This window comes from Emydura macquarii, unplaced genomic scaffold (genome assembly GCF_026122565.2).
Source record: "Emydura macquarii macquarii isolate MOO-44397 ecotype Brisbane River unplaced genomic scaffold, CSIRO-AGI_Emac_v2 contig_1676, whole genome shotgun sequence".
Classification (NCBI taxonomy): Eukaryota; Metazoa; Chordata; order Testudines; family Chelidae; genus Emydura; species Emydura macquarii.
This window is the reverse complement of record NW_027131813.1, coordinates 639,649-665,388: the sequence shown is the minus strand read 5'-3', so window position 1 is coordinate 665,388 and position 25,740 is coordinate 639,649. Positions and strand designations below refer to the sequence as shown.

The 25,740-nt window shown below is 42.5% G+C and overlaps 1 protein-coding gene across 2 annotated transcripts in view; it reads left to right on the top strand.

Annotated features, from left to right (window-relative positions):
• INTS9 (integrator complex subunit 9) overlaps nucleotides 1–25,740 on the top strand; it is a 71,259-nt gene that overhangs the window by 16,087 nt on the left and 29,432 nt on the right. For both annotated transcript variants that reach the window (XM_067556184.1, XM_067556183.1), the window contains 5 exons: nucleotides 6,652–6,772; nucleotides 7,839–7,973; nucleotides 14,212–14,323; nucleotides 21,299–21,479; nucleotides 23,627–23,687. In XM_067556184.1, coding sequence (XP_067412285.1) covers nucleotides 6,652–6,772; nucleotides 7,839–7,973; nucleotides 14,212–14,323; nucleotides 21,299–21,479; nucleotides 23,627–23,687 — 610 coding nt within the window. The remainder of the gene's footprint in view (nucleotides 1–6,651; nucleotides 6,773–7,838; nucleotides 7,974–14,211; nucleotides 14,324–21,298; nucleotides 21,480–23,626; nucleotides 23,688–25,740) is intronic.

The window sequence follows — 25,740 nt, the reverse complement described above, 5'->3', positions numbered from 1 at the left end:
CTGAGTCCTTGCGGCCCTTAACATAACCAGAAAAAGAATCCTGAAACCAATATGGATATTTCTCTTAATGTTTTGCATGCTGGTATCTTTTTCCAAGCAATCGACCAAACAAATTCTTAGGAAAATATGTGCATGATACACAAAGGTCTGACTCCAGTCTCTCACCAGTTTAATTCCACTGACTTGACAGAAGTCACTACTGGTGTAAGTGAGAGGAGACTTGAGCTGTTTTCCGTGCATCTCTGAAGTGTCTTTCACCTAGTATGTAGACATTCTTTGCATAGCTAAGAGTAGCATCATTTTTGTCAGGGTTGGTAATTTCCCAAGTAAAAACTAGTTTAGGACAGGGCACTGGTAAACACCGGTTTAAACCAGGACACTTGGAAAAATAATTGCATCAGTGTCCAGTTAGTTCAGTAAACATAGAACAAATCTTCTCAAATTTTCTATAAATTGATTCAAAACTGAGGAATAGGCTCAGTCTCCAATGCATCAAAGTTGGTCTTCTGCTACAGAATGCTGCATGGCTAAATGAGCCTGGATTGGCAGTCTGCAACTCTGCATGCTTCTGATTGCTTAATGCAGAAATTTTCAACCAGGGGTATGCATACCCCTGGGGGTACTTCATAGTAGCACAGGAGGTATGCAGGAGGTATGCTGGAAGCAGGGACTAGGCAGGAGGCGGGTGACTGCAGCCCACCTCCCGGATGCGCACCAGACCAGGCAGGAGGTGGGCAGTCGCCTACGGAGGGGACCTCCAGGCACTGGCCTGCAGGGGGGCGTCTGGTTACAATGCGCAGCCGGAACAGGAGGCATGGGATGCTCCCTGCCGGGCGCCCCTCCCAGGCCGGGGGGTGAGGCCGCTCTGTCTGAGGCAGCACCAAGCTGTGGGGCTGGAGCAGGAGAGCCAGGCACTGTACAGCAGGTGAGGGCAGAGGTGGTGGGTAAGTACAAGGGGGTTGACGGGTGAGTAAGGGGACACGGGGTGGCGGAGCCTGGCCAGAGCCAGGTGCTTTAAGAATTACTGTTTGGAATTCTGTCCTAACGTAATAGTGTCAGTTCTGTTGTGATACACTAAGTAAATGTGTTAATTTTAGGCCGCTATGCCTTTTATTGCAACCGCGGTAACATCAGGTAGCGTGAAAACCATGAAGGGGTACTTCAGGTGAAAACTTGAGACCGTAGGGGTACAGTTTCTAAAAAAGGTTGAAAATCCCCTGGCTTAATGCTTCAAGCTTGCAGCTCCGCAGTAGGGTTGTTTTCATATAATTGAATGGTATTTTCTCAAGGACGTTATACATGTCATCCCTTATTTCAGTTTTCAATAATTATATAAACAAAAGAAAAGAAACCAAACTACAATATACACAGACATTCCAATGTTCTGTATTCTAATTACATATATTAGTTTACTTTATTTGTACAAGCCTAAATTAACCTACTGCCTTATGTAACCACAATTTGAGTATATAACCGAAATCTAGTGCAATAGACTGATAGCCTAAGTCCAGAAAGGACCGTCATGATCATCCAGTCTGACCTTCCTGCACATTGTAGGCCACAGAACCTCCCCCACCTACCCCGTAATAGACCCATAACCTGTGGCTGAATTAATGAACTCCTCAGATCATGATTTAAAGACTGCAAGTTACAGAGAATCCACTAGTTTAAAGCTACAAGTGATCCAGATCCCATGCTGCAGAGGAAGGCGAAACCCCCAGGGGTGTGTCACAAGAGGCAGTCCCTGAGCTAGGTAGGACCCAGCCCATTGAACTGGCTAGAGAGCCTGTACAGCGTGAAGTACTAGTGTAATGAGCTGTAGTCAGGAACCTTAACTAGCGACAACCTGCTGCTAATTGCTGCAGCCTCCGAAGGGATGATCTCTCAAGCTTATATCATGCCCAATACTCCATGGGGGAGGGTAGAGGAAATGGATATTATTAGACTAGTGTTCTAGGAGCATGTTATTGAAGAGTAACCAGCAAATAGGCTCGGCAGAATTTGATTTTTTTTATACAATTTTAATAGATCATATTTATTTTTAAGTATTTTTCTGTTTTTAATCCATTTACATTTTCATAGCTGTGGGAAACGATGGGGAGGGTCAGACAATAATTATTTAATCATAGTAAACAGATTCAGAAAGTTAAAGCTCTGTGACCATTAAAACACAAATTGTCAACATCCCATGTAAAATTACACTATGTAAATATCCTTAAACTCTAATAAGTGCTCAAGTAGTGTTTTTCTTTGCCTATCTGTAAATTTCAGTTATCAAATATTTGTTTGCCTGCACATGTACAGTGAAATTGATATTTACAGAAAAAAATCTAGTCCTTCCAAGCCTACCAGTAACTTTAAAATTCATCAGTAGCAATTTAAGTGATCACTACTATATTTAAACTCCCCTCATGACTAGTCTGATGGGCCAGTGTTGTCTGGTACTTATAATGGGTGACTCTGCCTCTTTAAAATCGAGTTAATCACCTTCTAAGGGTGTTGTGGGCTTAATTAATGTTTGCAAAGTGCTTTGAGATTGCAGGTGACAAGTGCCATGTAAGTGTAAATGAAGCTGATTATTATAGCATTTGAGCAAACATCCGCTAGTCCACACATTAATATCTGATTAATAATACGCTCAGGGTAAAAATGGCATCGATTATTTAAGAGGATCATATCCTTGTTATTGAATTTAAGTTTTAAAAAGTACATGGTGGCTGCTGCTGGAACAGAATACGTATTACTTTCAAGTCTGTAACTTGTTAAAATTTTTCACCCTGATTTATCACCATTATTACTTGACAACTCAGCTAGTTTCACTCTGAATAGTTAGTGTGAAACCCAAAGTATTTTCATGAGATAAAGCACTGAAATGATTTAAATACCAATACTGTATAAAGTGCATTATTTTGGGTTACACTTTTCCATTACCAGATTCAGCATGAACTAATCACTTAGCGAGTTATATTACCATTCGTTTTTATTTTAGGTGAATAGGCATTTGAAGCTTAACCAGGATGTCTTTCATATTGACTCTTATCCCACCAAGTTCTTGTGTTTTCCCCTGCAACTGCTAATCGAGGCTAGGCACAATTCACCTGTGGAACACATTGTTGCCAGGTCTGATTGAATCTAAGCTGAGCAGGATTCAGGAAAGTATCACTTTAGGTAATGAGACCATCCAGATTTGCATTAGTAATGAGTTGTTAAACCCAGATATTTGGAAGGAATATAAACCCTCATGCTTCAGGGAATCTACCTCTAATTAATGGAAAGACAATGAGAGTTCTGTGGCACTTTAAAGACTAACAAATTTAATATTTGTAGACATAAGCTTTCGAGAGACTTAGCTCTTACTGCATCTGAAGAAGAGAGCTACGTCTCTTGAAAGCTTATGTCTAGAAATATTAAGTTTGTTAGTCTTTAAAGTGCCACAGAACTCTCGTTGTCTTATACAAACTAACACGGCTACCCCTCTGGATCTAATTAATGGGAATAAGAAACTTTCCTTAAAGGCAGGTTATTCCACAATTACCCATTTAATGGTTTCCTGCCCCATCCTTTAAAGCCAGGGTTTTCAATCTTTTTTTAGAAACTGTACCCCTACGGTCTCAAGGTTTCACCTGAAGTACCCCTTCATGGTTTTCACCTTACCTGATGTTACCACAGTTGCAATAAAAGGCATAATGGCCTAAAATTAACACATTTACTTACTATCTAAAATACATAATTTACATCACAACAGAACTGACACTATTACGTTAGGACAGAATTCCAAACAGTAGTTCTTAAAGCACCCGGCTCTGGCCAGGCTCTGCTGTCCCCACCTCTGGCCATATTCTGCTGCTCCCTGCCTCTGCACTTACCTGCTGCCTCCCCCTGCACTCACTTCCCCCCCCCCCACCCCACTCCCCGGTCCCCACCGCCACCCTCCCCCAATCCTGCACTTACCTGCTACGTGGTACCCAGCTCTCCTGCTCCAGCCCTGCAGCCGGGTGCTGACTCAGACAGGATGGCCTCATTCCGCAGCCTGGGGGGCACCCTGCTGGGAGCCTCCTGTGCCTTCCGTCCCTGCTGTGCATTGTGACCCAACCCCCCACTGCAGGCCAGTGCCTGAGGCCCCCTCGGTAGGCGACTGCCTGCCTCCTGCCCAATCCGGCGTGCAGCTGGAAGGCAGGCTGCAGTTGCCCGCCTAGTCTCTGCTCCCAGACGGGAGGTGGGCTGCAGTCGCCTGTGGACCCCCTGCACTACTCTGAAGTACTCCCAGGGGTGCGCGTACCCCTCATTGAAAACCTCTGCTTTAAAGTATCTGGAACTGGCCATTGTCAGGATACTGGACGAGATGGACCTAGTGTCTAACTGGACCTGTTCCCACCTGGAGAAAGAGAACTTGCCATATCAGATCAGGTCCAGTTAAACACTAGGCATGGTCCTCAACACTTCAGCAGGATTAAGTCCTATTTTACAGAGGCGGAAAACTGAGGCCCAGGTGTTAAATTAGTTGCTCAAGGCTACACAAGGAAAAAGTTGAGAAGAAATCCCCAAAGTTCTGATGCCGGAGTTCTTTATACGAACCATTAGCGCATGCTTCCTCCCATCACCTTGGTCTTATCCGCACTGAGTTTTTACTAACTGCCCCTTCAACCACCCAAATATGTCTGACAGCCATGAGAGGGACCATGGTGGGGTGACTATGAGGAAGGCCTCAATCCGAATGCCATCAGCATATTTATTAGTGTTTCAACCCGTACCCCTTACAGTTTCTTCTGACAACCTTCTTTGCAAGCTGAAAAAAACAGGGTAATAGGCTAAAACTCTGCAGAATCCTCACAGGGTGACTTCAGAAGAGCAAATGCCCATCATATCTTAACACATCATTCTTGGAGTGAACTTGACCACTGAAGAGTGGTTCTCCTCTTCCTGCTGGGGATGTTAGCATAATTCTCCAGGCCTGGTTTACGCTGATGCTGGTGGTCAATGGGAGACATGCCAGCTGCGTATTGTAGCTTGCATATCTCCTGTCAACTTATTTACTTCGCCGTACTGCAGTGTCTTCACTGCACTGTATTGATGGGAGATGCCCTCTGGTCAACGCAGCCTTACTCTTTCCGGGCCGGGGTGGGTGGATTAATGGCATTGACCGGAGAGTACTTCTATGATCAATTGAGCAGGTCTCCACAGCCTGCTCAGTCGATCCTGCTGCATCGATCTCTGCAGCCCTGGCAGTGTAGACATACCCTCAGTCTCTGAAAATCAGCTGTGTCCAAGGACGCTAGAAACATACCTGTATCAAGGACAGATCCCCACTTCGTCCATTGCTAGGGTAGCATTCTGGGAAGAATAGGATTATTGTGGCATTCAACAGTAAATGGCTTTTTATGTGACATACAAGACGCTTCATTGAAACTATTGCCTATAGATAGTGGGCTCCCATCTGCATTGTCTGGAGTCCTCTTGTTTTATGACTTCGCAAAAGAGACCTAGGGCACTTCATCTTCCTCCCTAACCTCTTTGTTTTCAGCCAGCATGCACTGGAATTGCTGTCATTGTGGTAGGCATGCACAATGGTCTTGGCAAGAGCTGGCCTTAATTCTTTCTTCAGTATGTTAAATTATGGAGCAGTTCTCTGACCCAGTAGACATAACAATAAATTAAATTCCTTTAAACAAATTGATCAAAGAAACTTGACCAATTTTCATAAATCATGGGAAACTGGTTTGAATTAGCTTTTGATTTAGCATTAGTTTAATATACCAAAAAAACTATTCTTCTTCCACATTTTGGCAGCTCCTGCCTTGGTTCATGTTGCTGAAGAAGATTTATTTCCCTGAAGTTAGCCACCCCATTACAGATTGTGATACTACAGTTCACTTCTTCCCCTGATAATGCTGGCCGACTAACTGGCAAAAAATATGCAATGTATTAAACAAAAAAAAAAAAAGATGAAGTTTTTCAAGGTGTGAAAACTCAATACTTCCATGCAAAGATGTCAAAGTGCCCTGCAACATCAATGAATTTATCCTGGTAAATTCCCTCTGGAGAAAAGTATTGTCTCCATTTTACAAGTGGGGAAATGGGCTCAGAAGCCCACAGTCACATAAATTTGTAGCAGAGCTGGGAATAGGTGTAGGTAGGGTCCCTGGATTCTGAATCCTGTGCCTTCCTCACAAGACCATACTCCCCGCCTCTGTCTGTGTTTAGATTTCTAGCTTCCAAGTTGGGTGAGTTAGAATACTTACTGTTCCTCAAATCCACATTCTAGCAGTGCCTTTTGCTATTAATGCAGCCTGTCTGCAGTTCATATCTGCTACAGTTTCTAATCAATGATAAAAATGCTGCCTGAATCCACCTTCCACCTCACTGTTCCCTGACTGAAGCAGGGTGTTGGGGATCATCAGCAGAGACAGCTGGACAAAGTGTTTTCTGGGGCGTGGCAGACAGGCAAGAGTCTGACCCGTCCCTGCTTCTCATTAGCCAGAAAACCTCCCAGCTCAGCCTTCCCATCATCCTTGGATCTGGCCAGTCCCCAGAGTGCTAAACACCGTGGAATGAGTTTTAGGAGCTAAAACACTACAAAGACAAATAGAAATAAAAATCTGGTAGCCTAACAGGAAATCCTGAGAGTGCCTAGATCTCATTTGCTCTTTACAGGCTGCTGCCTGCCCCTCTGAAAGATGCAGTGGAGGTGTCTACGTGGAGGAGGTGCTACACCATGCCTGAGGTGAACTCTGCACTTAGCAAGATCCAGCTGGTAGGGTATTCTCAGAAAATTGTGAGTATTCATACAGCTAATGTCAAGCGATGAGCAACCTTTTTCCCCCTCCTCTTTTCTCTTTGTAGGAGTGTTGGGGAGCCCTCCTTTTCCTGTACTCCTGCACCCACCCTAGATGCTGTGTGCGGCTAGTCACTCTAGCCTGGGAGAGTGGGACAGGATTCCATTCAGTGCCCTACATCATGACCCCACCTGCCTTGTGAGGAAGATTCCCCTTTGGTGGAGCTCAAGCAGCTGTCTGGATTCCTCAGGGGAAGCTAGTTTTAACCTAAAGTTGAGAGTTGTAGGGCTTAGATTTTAATCAGTAAACATTAATAGTAATTCGCCATTATTTTGAGATCTACAGTCACAAATGTTGAATCAATAATCATTTAACGTGTCTGGATCTGGGGCCCTGAATTATAAACTCTTTGGGGCAGGGACCACCTCTTTGCCTGTTTTGTAAGGCACCTAGTACATCTTTGGACACTTAAAAAAATATATCACAGGATTCAGCCTCTTGTTTTCTTAGCTACAAATTAGATGGTGGCAGTCACGACTACCTATTTTCCCTGTAATGCATTACTGCATTCAGACAAAAAACATAAGCTTTGTAGAACAAGAGGAAAGGAAACACCTAGATAAAAGAACACTGCCAAGTAGTTCACACTCAGAATTTAGGCTGTGTTTTTCCTTGTTTGTAAAAGAAGAGGCTGTTCCAAAGCCATCTAGGATAATAGTTTCAATAGAAATAGTCTTGGGGGAGGAGTGAGTTTCTTTTTAAACATAAAACCTTCTCCTGCTAACTTTCCCCTTCCAAACAGAAGTCTTGCGCTAGTGCAGGAGGGGGTGAAATTGATCCTGCCTAGTTTCAAACTGGGCAATAAAGAAAGTAAAACCTTAAATTATTAAAAGTTGTGTTTTGTTTTGTTTTGTTTTTTAAATCCCTCTACTCATCTAATTGCTAACAGCACTGTTGTTGATCATTATTTATAGTAAAATCTCATCAGAGTTCTAATTTTTCTCTTATGTCCACTTTCTTCAGGTTTTTCTCACAACCTGTTTTTTTTTTTTTTTTTTTCCCCAGGAGCTCTTTGGTGCTGTGCAGGTTACTCCTCTCAGCTCAGGCTATGCACTTGGAAGCTCCAACTGGATTATACAATCACATTATGAAAAGGTGTCCTATGTTTCGGGATCCTCGCTGCTTACAACACACCCGCAGGTGCAAACGCTCTATTGAATCTGGATAGAATGATTTCATTGTTGGAGGTGGGGAAGTGAATTGAAGCTTAAGAAACAGCGTCCCTCACCTCACAGGGGTGAGGTAGCAGGCAATTTGTAAAAGGTTCCCTGTCTAAGCTCTACTAATGCCCTTCAGTTGTGATCAGGCAGGCTTCCTGGCTGGCATTTAACAAAGACTGCCACCCTGTTAAGCAGACAAGCATCTTCTAAGTAGCAAGGTGAGACAGCAGAACTTTTTGTTATGAGTGATCAAATTTTAACCCAATCTCCTACTCTAATTTAAGTCTAATCGAAGTCTGCTGCTCTAATTTAAAGGGCCAAGTTAACTCCCGAACTTTCCTGTTTAAAACCATAGAGCATCATCGCTTTTTAAAAAGAAGTCTCTAAAAGCAGCCAGTGAGCTGTCTCCGTATCACTTCTGAAAGATCCTTGCTTCAAAGGAATGATTGCTAACTGGCTGCCAACATTTCCACCCTGCTCTGCTAAGGGTAAAGTCTTTATAGTGCTGTACATTGTAATTTCCAGTAAATTAATTCTCTCAGGATCCATAAATTTGTAGCAGAAAGAATGGCTGGGAGTTTGTTGTACCATGTGCTAAGGTCTTACTTCATAAGTTGTCACTTACAATGGTTAAAAGAGCAGTCTTAGCAGGAGGCTTTAATAAAATAATAATAAAAAAGTTAGGTTCATGATCAGTAAGTAACCTTGTCTCAAGGTGAGAATCTTCTATAGATCCCTGCTGTTCATTATTGTGCATGCAAAAGTTTGATAGGTAATTTTCAAAGTCCCTTTATGATGCAGCTGTACTTATGGTAGAGAACACTAGAGTCTCTAAATCCCCTTCCTTTTTCTCCACGCAGTCTTGTGCTATGATTTTTCATGTCTTCAAAGTGAGACAAGGTTGATCTTTGGCAATACTTGAAAGGAAGACCTCCTTGGGAAAATCTTGGTGCTGTAGGAGGTGGTTTAGATAATTCAGTAGGTGTTGCTCTTTCTGTCTGTTAGTACTGAACTAATACCCAGTGTTGTCAGGGTATTACAAGCACCATCTATTAGGCTTTAACTCTCCATACTTCATTTCTCTCCAAAGGGACGCTCTCTTTTTGTTAGATTTTGCCCAAAAAGTTAACAAGCGGAGTGCCCCAGGGGTCAGTGCTGGGCCTAGTTTTGTTCAACATCATTAATCTGGAGAATGAGGTGGATTGCACCCTCAGCAAGTTTGCAGATAGGATACAGAGTGACCTAGACAAATTGGAGGATTGGTCCAAAAGAAATCTTAGGTTCAACAAGGACAAGTGCAGAGTCCTGCACTTAGGATGGAAGAATCCCATGCACAGCTACAGACTGGGGACCCACGGGCTAGGCAGCAGTTCGGCAGAAAAGGACCTGGGGGTTACAGTGGATAAGAATCTGGATATGAGTCAACAGTGTGCCCTTATTGCCAAGAAGGCTAACTGCATATTGGGCGCATTAGTAGAAGCATTGCCAGCAGACTGAGGGAAGTGATTATTCCCCCTCTGTTTGGCACTGGTGAGGCCTCATTTGGAGTATTGTTCAGTTTCGGGCCCCCCACTACAGGAAGGATGTGGACAAATTGGAAAGAATCCAGTGGGAGGCAATGAAAATGGTTAGGGGGCTGGAGCACATGATTTATGAAGAGAGGCGGAGGGAACTGGGCTTCTTTAGTCTGCAATAGAGAAGAATGAGGGGGGATTTGATGACAGCCTTTAATGACCTGAAAGGGGGTTCCAGGGAGGATGGAGTTAGGCTGTTCTCAGTGGTGGCAGATGACAGAACAAGGAACAATGATCTCAAGTTGCAGTGAGGGAAGTCTAGGTTGGATATTGGGGGGGGGGGGGGAACATTTTCAGTAGGAGGGTGGTGAAGCACTGGAATGGGTTACCTCTTGCTGTGATTATTTAGTTGGGATTGGTCCTGTTTTGAGCAGGGGCTAGATGTCCTCCTGCGGTCCTTTCAGCACTAATCTTCCAGGATTCTATGAAATCCCTTCATCTGTTCTTCAGTTCTGAGTGTCTGTTTGGGTAGGAGGCGACAGCGTGAGAAAGAGCATGAAGGTGCTTGTTTTGAAAATATAACAAATGGGTAACTGGAGGCAGGAGCTGGTATCTCAATAATCGATGACAGCTGAGAGAATGTGGGTAGTCATGAAGGGCCATGAAAGTGAAGAAAACAAACTTGTATTTGATGTGGTAGGGAAGGGAGGTGCAAACAGGGGTGGATATGGTCAAAGGTGAACAGCTAGGAAATAGATCTTTGCAGCAGCATTCTGAGTTGATATGAGAGGGACAAGATTGTATCTTTCAAGGTCAGAAAAAAGGATGTTGTGGTACTCGAGATGAGAATCTTAGCTGTGTGGATGGTGAGGAAAGGCTATATCTTAGAGATGTTAACGCAAAAAGAATCAGCAAGACTTAGACATTGCGTGGGTGTGAGGGGCTGGGTGGAAGTCTTAGCTGAATGTGATGCCCAGGTTATGGACCTGAATGACCGATGGGATGATGGTCATGTTGGCAGTGATTGAGAAAGGAGGTAGCAAGAGGGTGAGAGAGATGATCTTGATCTGACAGCTACACCCACATGAGGAGATGTCAAAGAGAGAGGCCCAGATTTTAGTTTGGACAAAGAGATTGGTCTGGACCAGAGCGGTAGATCTATGAATCATCTGCATTGAGGTGGTAATTGAATTTGTTTGTGGATCAGATTACCCAAAAATAAGGTGGAAAGGGAGTGTGAACGGGATGCTCCTTTGGTTTTGGAATTAGTCTGCAGAAGTCACTCGGGTCATTTCATTGAATAAGGAGTGAGACCCAAGCCTATTCTGACTCCCTTATTCTGCACTTTTTCTTAAACACAAGCCTCCCATGTTAATGTTTAAGCTTATAAAGCGAAGATTTAAAATAAATCAAGAAAACAATGTTAAGAGCCATGTTGCACATCTTATATATCTATATATTATATCTAAGACCTGTTGTTTTCTCTTTCAGTCTTTCTTGCTGAACTGTGTACCACAAATATACAGGTTGTGTAACCTGGCCAGATTAACATTGCTATAGGACTATTAACTCTTTCAATTCCTAATTCCTTTCAAGTGTGCAACCTAACCATTGAATCAGGAATCTTTTTTTGTTTGTTTGCTTTTTATATTGCCCTTTAAAACTTACCTGACTTATAACATTACTGACGTAACAGTAGTTAATGATCTCCATTCCTGACCACCGTTCCATTGAGTTGTTAATGTTTGTGTTCCTGGATTTGGCTCCTTTCGTGGATTAAAATATTGCTGTTTTTCCTTCACCCTATTATGCTATGATCTTCCTTGATATTGGGCAGACAATAGCACACTTGACTTCTGCATGGAACATAAGGGAGTTGATGAGAAACTGCGATGAGCAAGTCAGGTTGAAATATAGTACAGTAATGCAAGTAAATCTGTTGTCTAACCAAGTTAGCTGAACATCTCGTGGCTATATTGTGGTTTTCGTGCAAGCTGCAGGGTGGTATTACAAGTGTCTCTTGTGTGTGTAATCAATCTTTCAAGAGTTATCCTTGATCCGTTTTGCCTTGTGCATTTGCCTCTGTCTCTTTCAAGAGTCTGTCCTGCTCAGATCACTGTAGTTTATAGACTTGTCCTTTTGTATATAATGCTAGTAGGACAGATAGCATAGGAGGTCTTATGAGGTACTCAAAGCACTTTCATGGGAAATGCAAGTTGGGTGTTCATCAAGATTCCATTTGTGACTGCTCAATATATAGCTGCAAAGTTTAAAAGGGTTTATTTGATGAAATCTATGCCAGACAGTATGGCTTCTGCTCTTCACTTGTATGTTCTGACACAGGGTTCCCATTGAAAACATTGCCTAGATGCCTATTGGCACCAAAACCATCTAGAATTGCCTGCTGGTGCCAAAGTGAGGAAATTGAGGTGACTGTGTGGATTCAGGACTGTCACTAAAAGCCATTTAAAGACATATTGTTACATTAACCTGAAGAATCAATACACGCCCTCTCCACGCAGTAGAAGCTGAAACTATAGGTGTCTAATATAGCATAATAATTACGTGCATTATCACCAGCAGACTCAATATTATTTCATTGCATTATTGGCATTTCTCTGTGTGCGCATTTAATTTTTCACAGGCAGAGTATGCATATTCATGGACTCAGAGATGGTCTTTTACGAGCCTGGTCCTGTGAGGTGCTGGGCACCCTCAACTCCCACTGAAGACAATGAGTGAATTTCATCTGTGAGATCAAGGGCTGGTGTGACAGTCTTTGCACTGCCTACACTACACTGGGAGCATGGGAATTGTGCCAAGATCCTCTAGTTTCTCAGAAGGAGTCTCTGCATCAAACTTGCATAGGCTGCTGCAAAAACTTGTGCTGTGGGGGAGTAGACCAGGGGGGATGCATTGGTTCCACTTGTGAGAATCGGTGGCCCTAAAACACCAGACAAGTGGTGCAAAGGGACTGCAGCTGCTACTCCCTATTAAAGTCATCAATGGTAGCTGTGGGGGGGCCAGAGTTCACTTCTCCAGGCCAACCATGCCATAGCTGCAGAGTGTCCAATTGCTCGGCCCTTGAGGGAGAAGTAGATTTCACCCAATATGACGTTTACCATTTCGGTTTGGATGAGGTTCTGTTTTGTGTGTTGGGAATACCTGTGTTCCATATTAGCACCCATTACATATAACCCCTGAGTTTAGACTGTATATCGAATGTGGGTGTGTTGGGGGAAGAGTTTGCGCTCCTTATTTAATGCTGCTGAAATGTCAGATTAAGCACAGCACAATGCAAGCTTTCCCTAATGCTGCCCTGCCTGGAGGGACTCCCTCAACAGGTGGAAGTTTACACTCCATTTTCCTGGCCCATTTAGTTGTTGGCGCCTCTGCTGAGCCTGCGAAGGGGCTAATTGTGGTGGTGATTTTCTGTGATGTAAGCCTCTGTCCGCTAGGAGCTGGAGGTAGCATGGATTATGTATGGACAAGAAGTTGCCTGCAACTGAAACCTGTAGGACCAGACACCTGCATGCTTTCTCCATCTAGTCCAGTTTGATCTGTGCCGTGTGATCGTACAGGAACAGTTCAATACAGGGCACACGATAAGCCAGGATGCCACACTGTTTTGAAGACACCCTGTATGTTGAAACTTGTTTTAGTTTAAGCCTGTTTGCCTCTAGCATTAGCTGCGAAGAAAACTGAATTAAGAAGGGAGATCCTATAACATTACTTTGATTGAACCATGAGAGGTGGTTCAGTGTTGAAAGGAGTGGTGCTGTAGAGGATTAGTTGGGCTATAGTGTCGCACTGCAGACGTTGTGGTTAAAGTTGTGGTGAGGTTTCTGTACAACTGTTTCCATTTAGTTTTATTTTTTTCAACTGTCTGTAACTTTGGGGTTTAAATGTAAATTTTTTGGCTTGACATTTAACTTTTTAAATGTATTTATAATGCAATCACAGCTTTCTAGGTGCATTAATGAAAATACTAATGGATCACAAAAACCCATGATAATCTTCCCATCCTACAAACCACTTGCTCCTCGCCAACAACACTTCTATAAAAGGCCTGGGCAAATAAAGGAATCTAAATGTGTCTTGAAATCAGCATGTTCTAGCTCTGCCACCCCAGGGCAGAGGAGCTGGCTCTAGATTTAAGGACCCTCTACTGAAACTATCCTGGTTTCAGCTCTCCCACGCAAGAAATCTGCAACGTCTAGCTGTAAGTTCCCAGGAGAGAATGAGGTGGTTCCTGAAACCCAAGCAACATGTGCTTTTATAGATCAAAGGTAACACCTTGAATTGCACTTGGGACGTAATTGGAAGCCAGTAGAGGAGCTCAGGGGTAATACGCTTCCTGCATGCACCGTTCTATCTTCAGCAAGTTCTAGTGTTATCGTTTCAACCATGCTGTCAGCTCCTAAGGCTTCAAGATGATTTGTCTGTGGAGGACACTGCTTTCAGAGGGGCTAGTTCCCGCTCAATAATTTGGCTTCTCTTGGAAGATATATACATGGTTAAGGCTATACAAGCTTCTAGCTAGCTTTTGTTGCCTCTCCACAGATGCAGGCTGTTCAGAAGTTAAATTGTTCCATAATCTCTGCAGTGCTGGGTGGTTACTTTATCACCAATCCTCTTACTGTAGAACAGAAAAAACCTATGCTATAGCTGTTACTGAATTTACTTCTCTTCTTTCTTTTTCAGCCCATGGACCAGGCTTCTCTGAAAAACAGCGATGTTCTCATTCTGACAGGGCTTACCCAGATTCCCACAGCTAACCCGGACGGCATGGTGGGCGAGTTCTGCAGTAACCTGGGTAGGTCGCTACTGTAAGAAGCACTTTGCTTATTTTATCTTATCCATTGCTTTTGGTGGGAAATAATTCTGTGATTCCTGGAACTGAATACATTTCCTGACTATATCTTCTGGCATAAAACTAGCTGTTTAGATTTTATGATGTGCTCCTGATGACATTAATAAAATGCCTTTAAGAGACGCAGGTTGTACCTGAAATGTTTTGGAACGGAGCAGGCTTAATGAGATTTAATCATCTGCTGCTGTTAGTTTGCTAAGTATGTAGACTAGCTGCCAACTGACGACATGTTGCCTAGGTTTTGAATAGATACCGCAGCTGAAATATTGCTATTTCCTTCCCGTATCTCACCCAGTGTAAAACCCTCACACACCGTTTATATGACTTTCACTTTTGAAAACAAACACATCTGTTTCTTTTCAGAAGCAGGCAGTACAATCGTCTTTATTTTTATTTTATATATATTTATAGACCACAGAAATCTAAAACCTAATCACAAGCTTTCACAGCTGGAAAAGCTGATAATTGCAAGCTGTAATATCAAAGTGTGAATTGCAGCATTTCTCAGCCTGTTTTGGAAGGTGACAACTGACTTTTTTTTTTTTTCCCCCCTCCTTTTCCTTCTCCATCCTTCCCCCATCTCAACCCAGAACTCTGTCCTGCTATTACTCTTCTGTCCTCATGGCTTCTTCTCATCGCTGTTCTGCTGCTTCTGCTTGTTCTACTAGCAAACATGCTTCCCTTTATTTTAATCTATATATTTTGAAGGAGATGGGGGTTGTAAAACACAAAAATAACACTTTGCTCTTGTATAGTGAGGAACTCAAAGGGCTAGGAACCTAAAGAAACTAAGCCTCACACCCTGCAGTGAGAGAAATGAGTATCATTAGCCCCATTTTACAGTTGGGGAAAACTTGAGGCACAGTGGTAAGGTGACTTGCCCAAGGTCACAAAGCATCCCTGTGGCAGAGTTGAGAACAGAACCCAGGAACCTTGGCTCTTGCTTGCCAACTCCCTATGACAAAAGCTGTAGATTTGTAAATTCTCATACATGTATAAATTCAAGCATAAAGTCACTAGCTGGATGTTCCCTCCCACTTTAAAGACAAACTATCCAAAAATCCTAATGTGGGGATATAATTCAATGGAGGGCAAGTTTGTTGACCAAGGGATGTGGTGGATTCTCCACCACTTGAAATCTTTTAAAATCAAGATCAGATATTTTTCTAAAAGCTGGGTGGGGGTAGTGGGCTGGGTGTATGTGTACTTCAGTTCAACCACCGATCATTGGCTTTGCTATGGGAATTACTGGATGAAATTCTATAGTTTGTGTTACAGAGGAGGTGAAATTAAATGATTGTAATGATCATTCTTAGCATTAAAATCTGTGAATTGCTTGCGTTTTGCCACATGATGTTGTATATACATGCACCTATTGCATAAATGTAAAATAGGTTGTATTTCCAATATTATTATTTTTATAAGTCCATGAGAAGCAGAAAGGAACAAATATTAGCGTTTCTTACCCCCTAAATTATCATGTCTAAAGGAAATGTAGAAATTTCAAGCCCTCTATTTTAAAGTTTTATATATAGAAATGTTAGAGATCCAAAATATTTCATGTTTTGGGAACCACCTGAATTGTTCTGAGGTTGACTGGGGAAGATCTCCTAGCAAGCTTCAGTCTTGAACTTGGTGAAATGAGAAACTTGAAAAGCTTTAAAAACTAAGAAGGAAAATATTTGTTCAAAGTGTGAGAACATGGGGATTCCATGTTGGACTCAACATAAATTATGAAAGGGCCTGGGAAAACAGAAGATGACTTCTAAACTTTTCAATGTCAGGGCTGTTTCTTAACACATACATAGTTTAAAATCCCTTCTCATCCAGCTTGACACCAGAAACAGTAATAAATTGATCCAACTTCTCAGTAGACGTGTAGAAGACCCAAAAACAATAGATCACTGTGAAAAGCAGTGGAGTTGGTAGGGCTGTTGACCACAATAACTTTTTATAAAGTTTCCATTTCTGAGATGCTCAAGGGGCTTCACAAACAGATCAAAATATAGTGGTTAAACTTTAAAGCAGACACTGGAAATGGAATAAAATGTGTATCATAAAATACCAGCATGTTTGTGATTATTAAAATGTAACTAAGATCAGAAGGGTAACTATAAAAGCTTCACCTTGAGCTCAGTTTTCGTTTTCATCACATCCCGTTGTGGTTTAGACATTCAACTCCCATTATTAGGGTCACGTGCGTAAGTCCCCACCCTTGTCTTCCAAGTCATATTAGCTTAGTGACAAACCACTTTTTACTTGCTCAGTACTGCTGCGCCGATACACTACATCTGTGAAGGATGGTTGTGTTTGCATTGCCTTGGGCCTCATCAGCAAAATTTCCAGATTCTGTCTCTCTGAGCGTGTATGTTTTTCAGATGCCAACTTGACCTTGCACCAGCAGCTGTTGGAAATGCAAGGATCCTGTTTTGAGTTGCAAAGCAAACCAGTTTATTATGGAGTTACTGAATGAGATTAAATTTGAAATGCCAAGATTATAACACTATTAAATGTTGAGTACATAATTAAGATAAACTGGGCTCAAAACTCTGCTTTCAGAGATATACATCCTCTTCTTGGCATCTGTAGATGTCACCATGGTGTATCTGAGAGTAGAATTTTGTGTTCTGGAGAGTCATGGATTAGGGTCCAGTTGTGTGAGGCATGGTATAGGCAAGTAACCGGCACTGTGCAAACAAGTGATACCTGTTGAACCAACATCTGGGTAGACAGAACCAACAGTGTTTTATGCAAACGACTGCCAGGTCGACAGCTAACATGTCCAATGATCTGTTGTGCCCTCTACATCTCATGAACAATGTAATATTCAGAGAGACACAACTCAAGGAAAGCAGTCCGGCATAATTAACCGTACTGGAGCGAAGCTTCTACAAAAGGAAGAGGAAAAACCCAAATGAGGCCACCAGTTTACCATCAACCCCACTTTAAGCTGTCACCCCTAATACATCACATCAGCCCGACATGTAGCTTATTATATCCATAAAACGTTTTCTAGGAATAAACTTGAGACTTAAAACACTAAGGTGTGAATAAGAGAGAGCTATGCATCTGAACTGTATTTAAAGGAGGGGATTGTTAAAATTGTGCTGTAGCCCAGCCTGTATGAGGAAGGAATGAAAGCAGACTAGACTCAAGCAGATGTTATAACGGGAAGAGATTCTTGCCATAGCCTGTAAACTGAGACTGTGAAGGAGCATACTACCCCTTTAAGGCACAGTCTGGAGCCTATGGCAGAAATAGCCTGGGATGTAATTAAGGAGGCCCTGCCTATCCTAGGGCTGGGCAATTTAAACAGGAACAGAAAGGTGAGCAAGAGAGAGGGGAGTAGAAGCCCTGTAGTGGATTGTGGTTTGTCTTTCAGACCTACACTACATGGTTAGATTGATATAAGCTGCCTTGCATTGACTTAGCTATGGAAGGTTCTTCGCGTAAATGTGGCTCCCACCTTTCTATGCTGATTTAGTAACGCCACCTCTGTGAGCATCATAAAGTCACGGTCAATGTAATTAGCTTGATGCAGTTGTCAGTGTAGACACTGCATAGTCACGCCGACTATTACTGGCCTCCAGGTGTTATCTCACAGTGTCCCATGCTGACAATACAAGTGCTCCTGCTGAGGATGCACACCACCAACACTAAGAGCCAAATGTGTGCGCGCACAAACGATTTAATAACTGCGGTGGCTGTAAGCCGATGCAAGTTAGGTCGACATAATTTAGACATGTAGACATGGCCTCAGGAAACCACCCTACCCACCCAAGAAACTTTGTTTTGTGGTATTGAGACCTCTGGACAAGGGTCCTCATGGGAGGACTTTCTGAACTGGTTATTGTAATTGCTCCTGACCTAGAACCTTAGGAAAAGAGGACATGCCGTTTTGTTGATCAGATGGGGTGTAGGGGATTCCCCTTGCCCTGGGCTGTTAATGCAAACCTATTGCCACCCTAGTCAAGGAGTGCAAAAGTGGAGCACACTGGCAGTGCCACACCAGCCCACAAGGGGATTGTCCGCACCTTTTTACAGAGCCCATGAAGCTGCTTCTTCAAAAACCTTGAAATGCTTCTGCCAAATCCTGGCATAATCCTGTCCCTGATTTAACTCCCTGCTCAAGGTGAAGAAACATCCATCAAGTTGATGGTGCCATTTCCCTCCCTCTATAAATTGGGAAGATTGGGAGGCAGTGTCATCCAATCCTGCCGTCGAGGGCTAGATGTGTGGAGCTCTGGGTTCGGTTCTTGGTTCCAGCACTTCTTGCCTATAGTCACCCAGTTCCTTAGGTTGAGATTTGTTTTTAAAACCAGCTAGAGGATTTAATCTTAAATTTCTCCCAATTGGCTTTGAAAATCTCAAACTTAACTTCCATCTCTGCCCATTTTACAGATGAAGAATTTGTATTTGTGTCTCAACATCCCTGTTAGGCAGATGTAAATGTTAGGAAGTGCTTTGCTGTCCTGCGGGATGATGCTGTAGAAATGCAAAGTATGATTATTTTTATTCGTTGTTACCAAAATGAAGTATTAAACTTTCACATGACCCAGGAGAGGACAGGAACCCGGTCCTCTTCACATCCTTCGTTGATGAGTAATACAGCTCTGATAAATCCTGGGAAAGGCCTCTCTTGACCCATCATCTATTGTAGAGAACAGTATGTAGTAAGTGCAACTCCTCATAGGCTTTAAGGTCCGAAGGTACCATTATGATCATCTAGTCTGACCTCCTGCACAATGCAGGCCACAGAACCGCCCACTCACTCCTGTCATAGACCCCTAACCTAGGACTGAGTTATTGAAGACCTCAAATCATGGTTTAAAGACTTCAAAGTACAGAGAATCCACCAGCAAGTGACCTGTTCCCTGTGCTTTAGAGGAAGGGAAAAGCCCCCCCAGAGCCTCTGCCAATCTGCTCTTGGGGAAAATTCCTTCCCCACCCCAAATATGGCAATCAGCTAAACCCTGAGCATGTGGGAAAGACTCACCTGCCAGACACCCAGACAGAATTATCTGTAGTGACTCAGAACCTACCTCATCTAACATCTCATCACAGGCCATTGGGCATATTTACCGCTAGTAGTCAAAGATCAGTCAATTGCCAAACTAGGCTGTCCCATCATACCATCCCCTCCATAAATGTATCAAGCTCAGTCTTGAAGCCAGCTAGGTTTTTTTGCCCCCACTGCACCCCTTGGAAGGCTGTTCCAGAGCTTCACTCCTCTGAGGGTTAGAAACCTGCGTCTAATTTCAAGTCTGAACTTCCTGGTGGCCAGTTTATATCCATTAGTTCTTGTGTCCACATTGGTGCTGAACTTAAATAATTCCTCTCCCTCACTGGCATTTAGCCCTCTGATGTATTTATAGAGAGCAATCATATCTCCCCTCAGTCGTCTTTTGGTTAGGCTAAACAAGCCAAGCTCTTTGAGTCTCCTCTCATAAGACAGTTTTTTCCATTCCTCGGATCATCCTACTAGCCCTTCTCTGCACCTGTTCCAGTGAATTCATCTTTCTTAAAAATGGGAGACCAGAACTGCACACAGTATTCCAGATTAGGTCTCACCAGCGCCTTATGTAATGGTACGAACACCTCCCTATCTCTACTGGAAATACTTTGCCTGATGTATCCTAGGATTGTATTAGCTTTTTTTTTCCCACAGCCAAATCACATTGGTGGCTCATAGTCATCCTGTGATCAACCAATATACCCAGCTCCTTCTCCTCCTATGTCACTTCCAGCTGATGCGTCTCCTAATTAGAGTTGGTTGTCTCCTATTTGGTGCTTTTGAAAAAGGCACCTAGTGCCAATGTGCTGCTTTAACCACCTAAATACCTTTAAAAATCTGGCAGGTAGGGCAGTGATCTCCCTAAAGTGCTAGATCTTTCCCCATCTGAGTTTTGTCAACAAATTCAAGTCAAGGAAGTAATTACAGCAAGATTTAATATGCATTTCCGGCTCTTTCACAGGTTTTTGTTTAATGCTTTGATGCATAATGTTACTGCTGCTGCATTTCAATTAACATCAGTAGATGGATTTTACCCCATGGTCACAGAAGAAATCCCAGTGCGGCAGCAATTGCTCATTGAGCTTGACAAGGGAGAAATGCTTTGTCATAAGGTGCTATAGCAGTTCTGTAGCTGAATGCAGCCAGAGGAATAAAATGTTTCTCCTGGGCTTCCTTTCAGTGCCGTACTCAGATCTGTCTAGATTGCCCAGGAAAATTATTTTTATTTTCCCCTTGTTCTCTACCTTCCTGTAATTTATACAGTTGACACGTGTTGGCAACTGTTTGTGTTGTGCTGAAGTCGTTGAGAAGTATTTGCAGCTTTAGAAAAGAAAATCCCTTCATGTCTTTGTGGGCTGTGTCAGCTTTGGAAGAACTAGGTTCTTTAACCACAAGTTAAAATCCTCAGCCAATTGTCTGAAATAGCAAAATTGAGTACAAAACAATTTACAGGGTATGGGGTCTTTCCGATGAGACCGAAGAACAGATGTTCTGCATGGACACAAATAGGTTTATTGAATGTCTTTTTTAAGTCAGGAGTGTCTGTCCTGTTTCCTCAGTCAAAATTCCTTGTCTTGTGTACTGGAGTAGCACTGCCCTCTACTGGGTGCAGCGTCAGACATGCTTGAATGTGTATCATAGGTCCCACAACTAACAGATGCTCCTTTTGCTCTGAGCAAAGAACCCTGCCTGTGCTTTTGCAGAAGGAGGATCTGACTTTGTCTCACTTAAGACGGTGAAGTCTTGAGGGGTCAGAAATCTGGCTACCCACGATACTCACTCTTTAAGCAGCATGTTGTGCACCCAGTGCATCCAGATAGCTACTTCCTTATACCCTGTAAAGCTTTTTGGGGTTGAAAAGCATTCTTTGAAACCTGTTAATTTTCCCTTCTCTCTCTCTCAAGCTATGACTATCCGGAATGGAGGAAACGTGCTGGTTCCATGTTATCCTTCTGGAGTGATATATGACCTGCTGGAGTGTCTGTATCAGTACATCGACTCTGCAGGGCTCTCCAATGTCCCCTTTTACTTCATCTCACCTGTTGCCAACAGCTCCCTCGAGTTCTCCCAGATCTTTGCTGAGTGGTAGGTGTTAATGGACTACCTGTCAAAACTGGATTCCAGCGAACCATTACAGTAAACGTGTGCATAGTGAGTGCTGATAGCTGCAGCTTCTGTCTAGTTGAAAACTTCTATATATACACTAGATAGGAATTTGTATACATTTCTTGAGTTACAGCAATAGGTGTGCATAGGTGTTCTATAATTAGGGAGGCGTCTGTTCCAGTGGAACGTATGCTGAATCTGTTTAAAAACCACAGATATGTTTGCCTGGTGGGTAAATGGCGCAGCTGCTCAGAATGACTTTCGGATGCATTTTTCTTGCCCATTGTGAGTCTCATTCAATGCTCCAAGGAGCGTGCAGCCGTCCAACTCCATAAGCTAGCGAGGTGTTTTTATATTTCTAATTCAGATGAGCCAATAGAACTGTGGGTCTGGCCACTTGTGATTATTATGTACAGTATTTGTTAAGCACCAGTAAGATCCTGTATGACACAAATAAAGTAATCACTGCCCCAGGGATCTTGCGATCTGGAAGACCCAATAAAACAAGGTGCATGATAAAACTGGGAGAGAATTCTTCAGGAAGTATTTGGATGAGGAAAGGATAAAATCAGATGGATTAAGAGGCCATGCTACTTTCAGCAGGATTCGGGGAATCTAACTTTTGTGCCCTAGCCAAATTTCAGTGTAGGTATTCTAAACTATGCCAGTGTAATAGTACTGTGGTTGAACAGCTGCTGTGTTCTGTTTGAATGGTGGCTGTATTTCAGCAGTGCGTGAAGTGATTCCTGGTTGCATAGTTTGAGTCTTAGGATCCTTGAGAACAGAAGGTGCAATAAAATTGCAAGACTGTTTAATGCTTCTTTTACAATTACAGTGGTATGTCAACAGAGAACATAGCATGCAAGTGGAAACCTTATTTTGTCAATTACATCTAGTTTGCAGAATTCGGTCACTTAATAGTTTACTGAAATCCTAGAATATTTATTATTCTAGACGAGATTAAAACATACTTTAATCCTATTTATATGATGATTTATCTTCGAAAGTCAGTAGAAATACTTAGCTAATCCTCAGACACTTCTATTAGGTAAAATATTTACCTTGTTCACAGAAAACTGAAGTGGTGGTTTTAGAAAAGTCACAACCTCTGAGAGATTTGGGGTTAGAACTGAGGCATTCCTGTCTGATAATTCCACGATCAGTCTGCTAGACGAAGGGCTTTCTCTACACTTTGACCTAAATCAAAGCGCACTACAGGACTTTTAGTGCATGGCAGGTTAGTGTGCTAGACATTCACACCTTGGCTTGTCGCTCACTAAGTCTCCATCTGGAGTAGCCCCAAACTGCTTAATTTTTTGATGCAGTGGGGATTTTTCTCAAACTTATCTTGACCTAGGTTTGTTGCTATATAATAAAAGTTAAGGAATGTATTATGCTGGTGGGATTCCTTTTGCTGGATTTCCTAGGGCAAGTCACCAAGGTAACATTACTATATTATACAGTTGCCTCATCACCTAGACCAAATGCCATATCTGCTCTTTTATTCCACCTCCTAAGCCAGAATGAATCAATTGATCTTGCTGGAGTCAGTCAATAGCGTTTAATAACTGTTTTATGAAAGGAATGTTTGATGCGAAATAGCTGATGACAGTGAACATCATAGAGGGACAAGAGAGGCAGTTGACTAACCTACTGCCCACAATAATGACATGTGTACGGGGAACCGATTTACAGTGAATGGAAGGATGTAATCTTTAAGTAGGTTGAAACCTTTGAATAGGTTTTTTTGGGGGGGTTGCAGAATATTGAATGAGAATTGGTGAGGTCCTACTGTATGTATTCAGTGAATGCTGAGTAAGAGATCCATTTTCACAGGCAAGAGGACTATATTTATAAAGTGGTTCTAAAGCATTTTCAGTCCTGTACTGACTTGCATCTTCTTTAAAGTGGTCTCAGCAGGAATAGATCATAATGCCCCCTCAACTCCCCCATTTATCTTCTCTTTATTTTGTTGTTTCCAGTCCCTCTTGTTAAAGTGAGATGCAGATCGTGGAAGTGGGGTGTCTTTGTCCAGAAAGTCTTAACAGCAGATGGCAGCAGATACTACAATATGTTCTCCAGCAGGTCTCTAACTCTGGTTGTTTTTTTTTTCCTCCTTTTTAAAGGCTGTGTCATAATAAACAGACCAAGGTGTATCTCCCAGAACCTCCCTTTCCTCATGCCGAGGTAAGCAAACTACAGAGGCACTGTGTGTGATCAATGCCGACATGAGGTGGTTTCCTAGAAGCCAGAGTTCTGTGAGCCCATTCAGATTCTGTGACTCATTCTTTTGGGTTTGTGAAATTGTCCTTTTTTACCATTAGTCACACAATTTGGCTTTTTCGTTCCATTATTTAGAAAAATAGTTTTTAGGAAGGAAGATGTCAGAATGTACCATTTACCCTGCAATTATTATTGTAAGCCTGATGAAAATGTTACTGCTTAATAATCACTCATTCGTTTTACCTGCCTTCATGGAAAGGCATCTGGTATCAACATGTTTGTTTGCCCTTATTGAATTCTGAGTAGAAATATGCTTTGTTCAAACCAAGCCACTACTTTCAACGTGCATGCAGACAAAACCTTGCTCTTGGAGGCAGGATTTTGGGGATGAAGATATCTTCCACATTGAAATGGGCACCTATGTTGTTTAGTTTTAAGAAACTATCAATTCTCTATTTCAAGATGTCTTATTCATATACAAGGAACTTAAATCATAAGTGCTCCGTGTTGTCTGCTATTTTCAGTGGAGTGTCCTGGCTGAGCAGGTTGCTGAAGCAACTGGGAGTAAGGTTGCTTGACTGCTGTCCCTTTTGGGATCCTTGCAGAATTGAGATGTGCATCTCAGGATATCCTGGGAAGCAGAATGATACCTAAATATGGCACAATTTCTGCTTTCAAAGAGACTTTTATATAGAATCTCTTAACTGATGGGAACCGATCTATGCCTCCCATTTACTCTAATGGGACATATGTGAGGGTTGATAACTGGGGGGTAGAGGTGGCTTTCTGAAAGAAGAATTTGGCTATATTTTTAGAAGGGATTCAGTTTAGTTTACATCTGAGATGGAGTAATTTTGTGCATGCACATTTTGTAGACTGGCTCATGTGTAAATTGCATCAAATCACCTGTAAGTGCTTATATATGCATAACTGCAATCACACAGATGGGGGCCTCAGATTAAATGCCTTGACCATCACAACTATCTTTTGCTGTAAGGAGGGGTTTGACCAGTGACTCATCCTGGGTGTATAGTGGAGATTTCCAATATCACTTGCTTTGAGGGCCTGGTAGGTTCATCTGGTATAGATATTGATTTTAAAGGTGTTTATAAATTATTTCACTGTCCAGCATTAGGTAGGTCCAGGGTTACTTTAAACAGGAGCCTTGGTCCTTGGCAATGCACAAAAACATTTATTCAGATTGAAAGTTTATTGATTTAAACACAAGAAGGAACAAGAAATTCAAGCAGACATTTATATTGAAGGTATGACTGAGTGAGTATGCAAAGCAAACCTAGTCAAAATCATTATTAAAGCCTTTCTCCCTATTGGAGGCAAAATGTCAATCATTTTCAGAACAACCTTTCTTTGAAAAGGAAAGAGTTAATTTTACTCAGGCCTGGTATGTGAAGGGCATTTACTTATCCTGTTTTTAACAGACACAGGTGGAGAGACGGAGTAAAAAAGATGGGTGAAATATGGCTTTTGTTGATGGTTTTTGGAACATGGAATGGCTGGTTAGTTATGACTGGATGCTTTTGGCTGGCAAGTCGGCCACAACACCTGCTGTTTGGATCCTGGCTTACGATCTGATCAGGGATGTCATCTGATTTGGATCTTTTCTTCTTAGACAAGACAGGCTTGAATGGGTACAGCATAGTTGACTTCAGGATTTGATCCAAAGCCAAGAGAGTGAGCGAGAGGATAAAAGAAATCAAGGAGAGGCAGAAAATAACACAACAAGGAGAGAGGAAATGATGCAGGATGTTATGTGCCTGTGCAATGCTTGCACTTGGGTATTGCCACTGATGGGCTGAGGATTGGATGTCATAATAACATGATGACTTTCGGCACTCACAGTTGAAAACAAAATTCCTTAAACAAGATTAAGGCCAGCCAGTCTTCCTCAAGTCCGTTAGATGAGTTGCAGTGCTGGCAGTTGAGGGATGGGCTGGGATACAAGGTGAGATGGGAGATCAGATGGAGAACTGATCTGAACATGTCTTCTTAAAAAGAG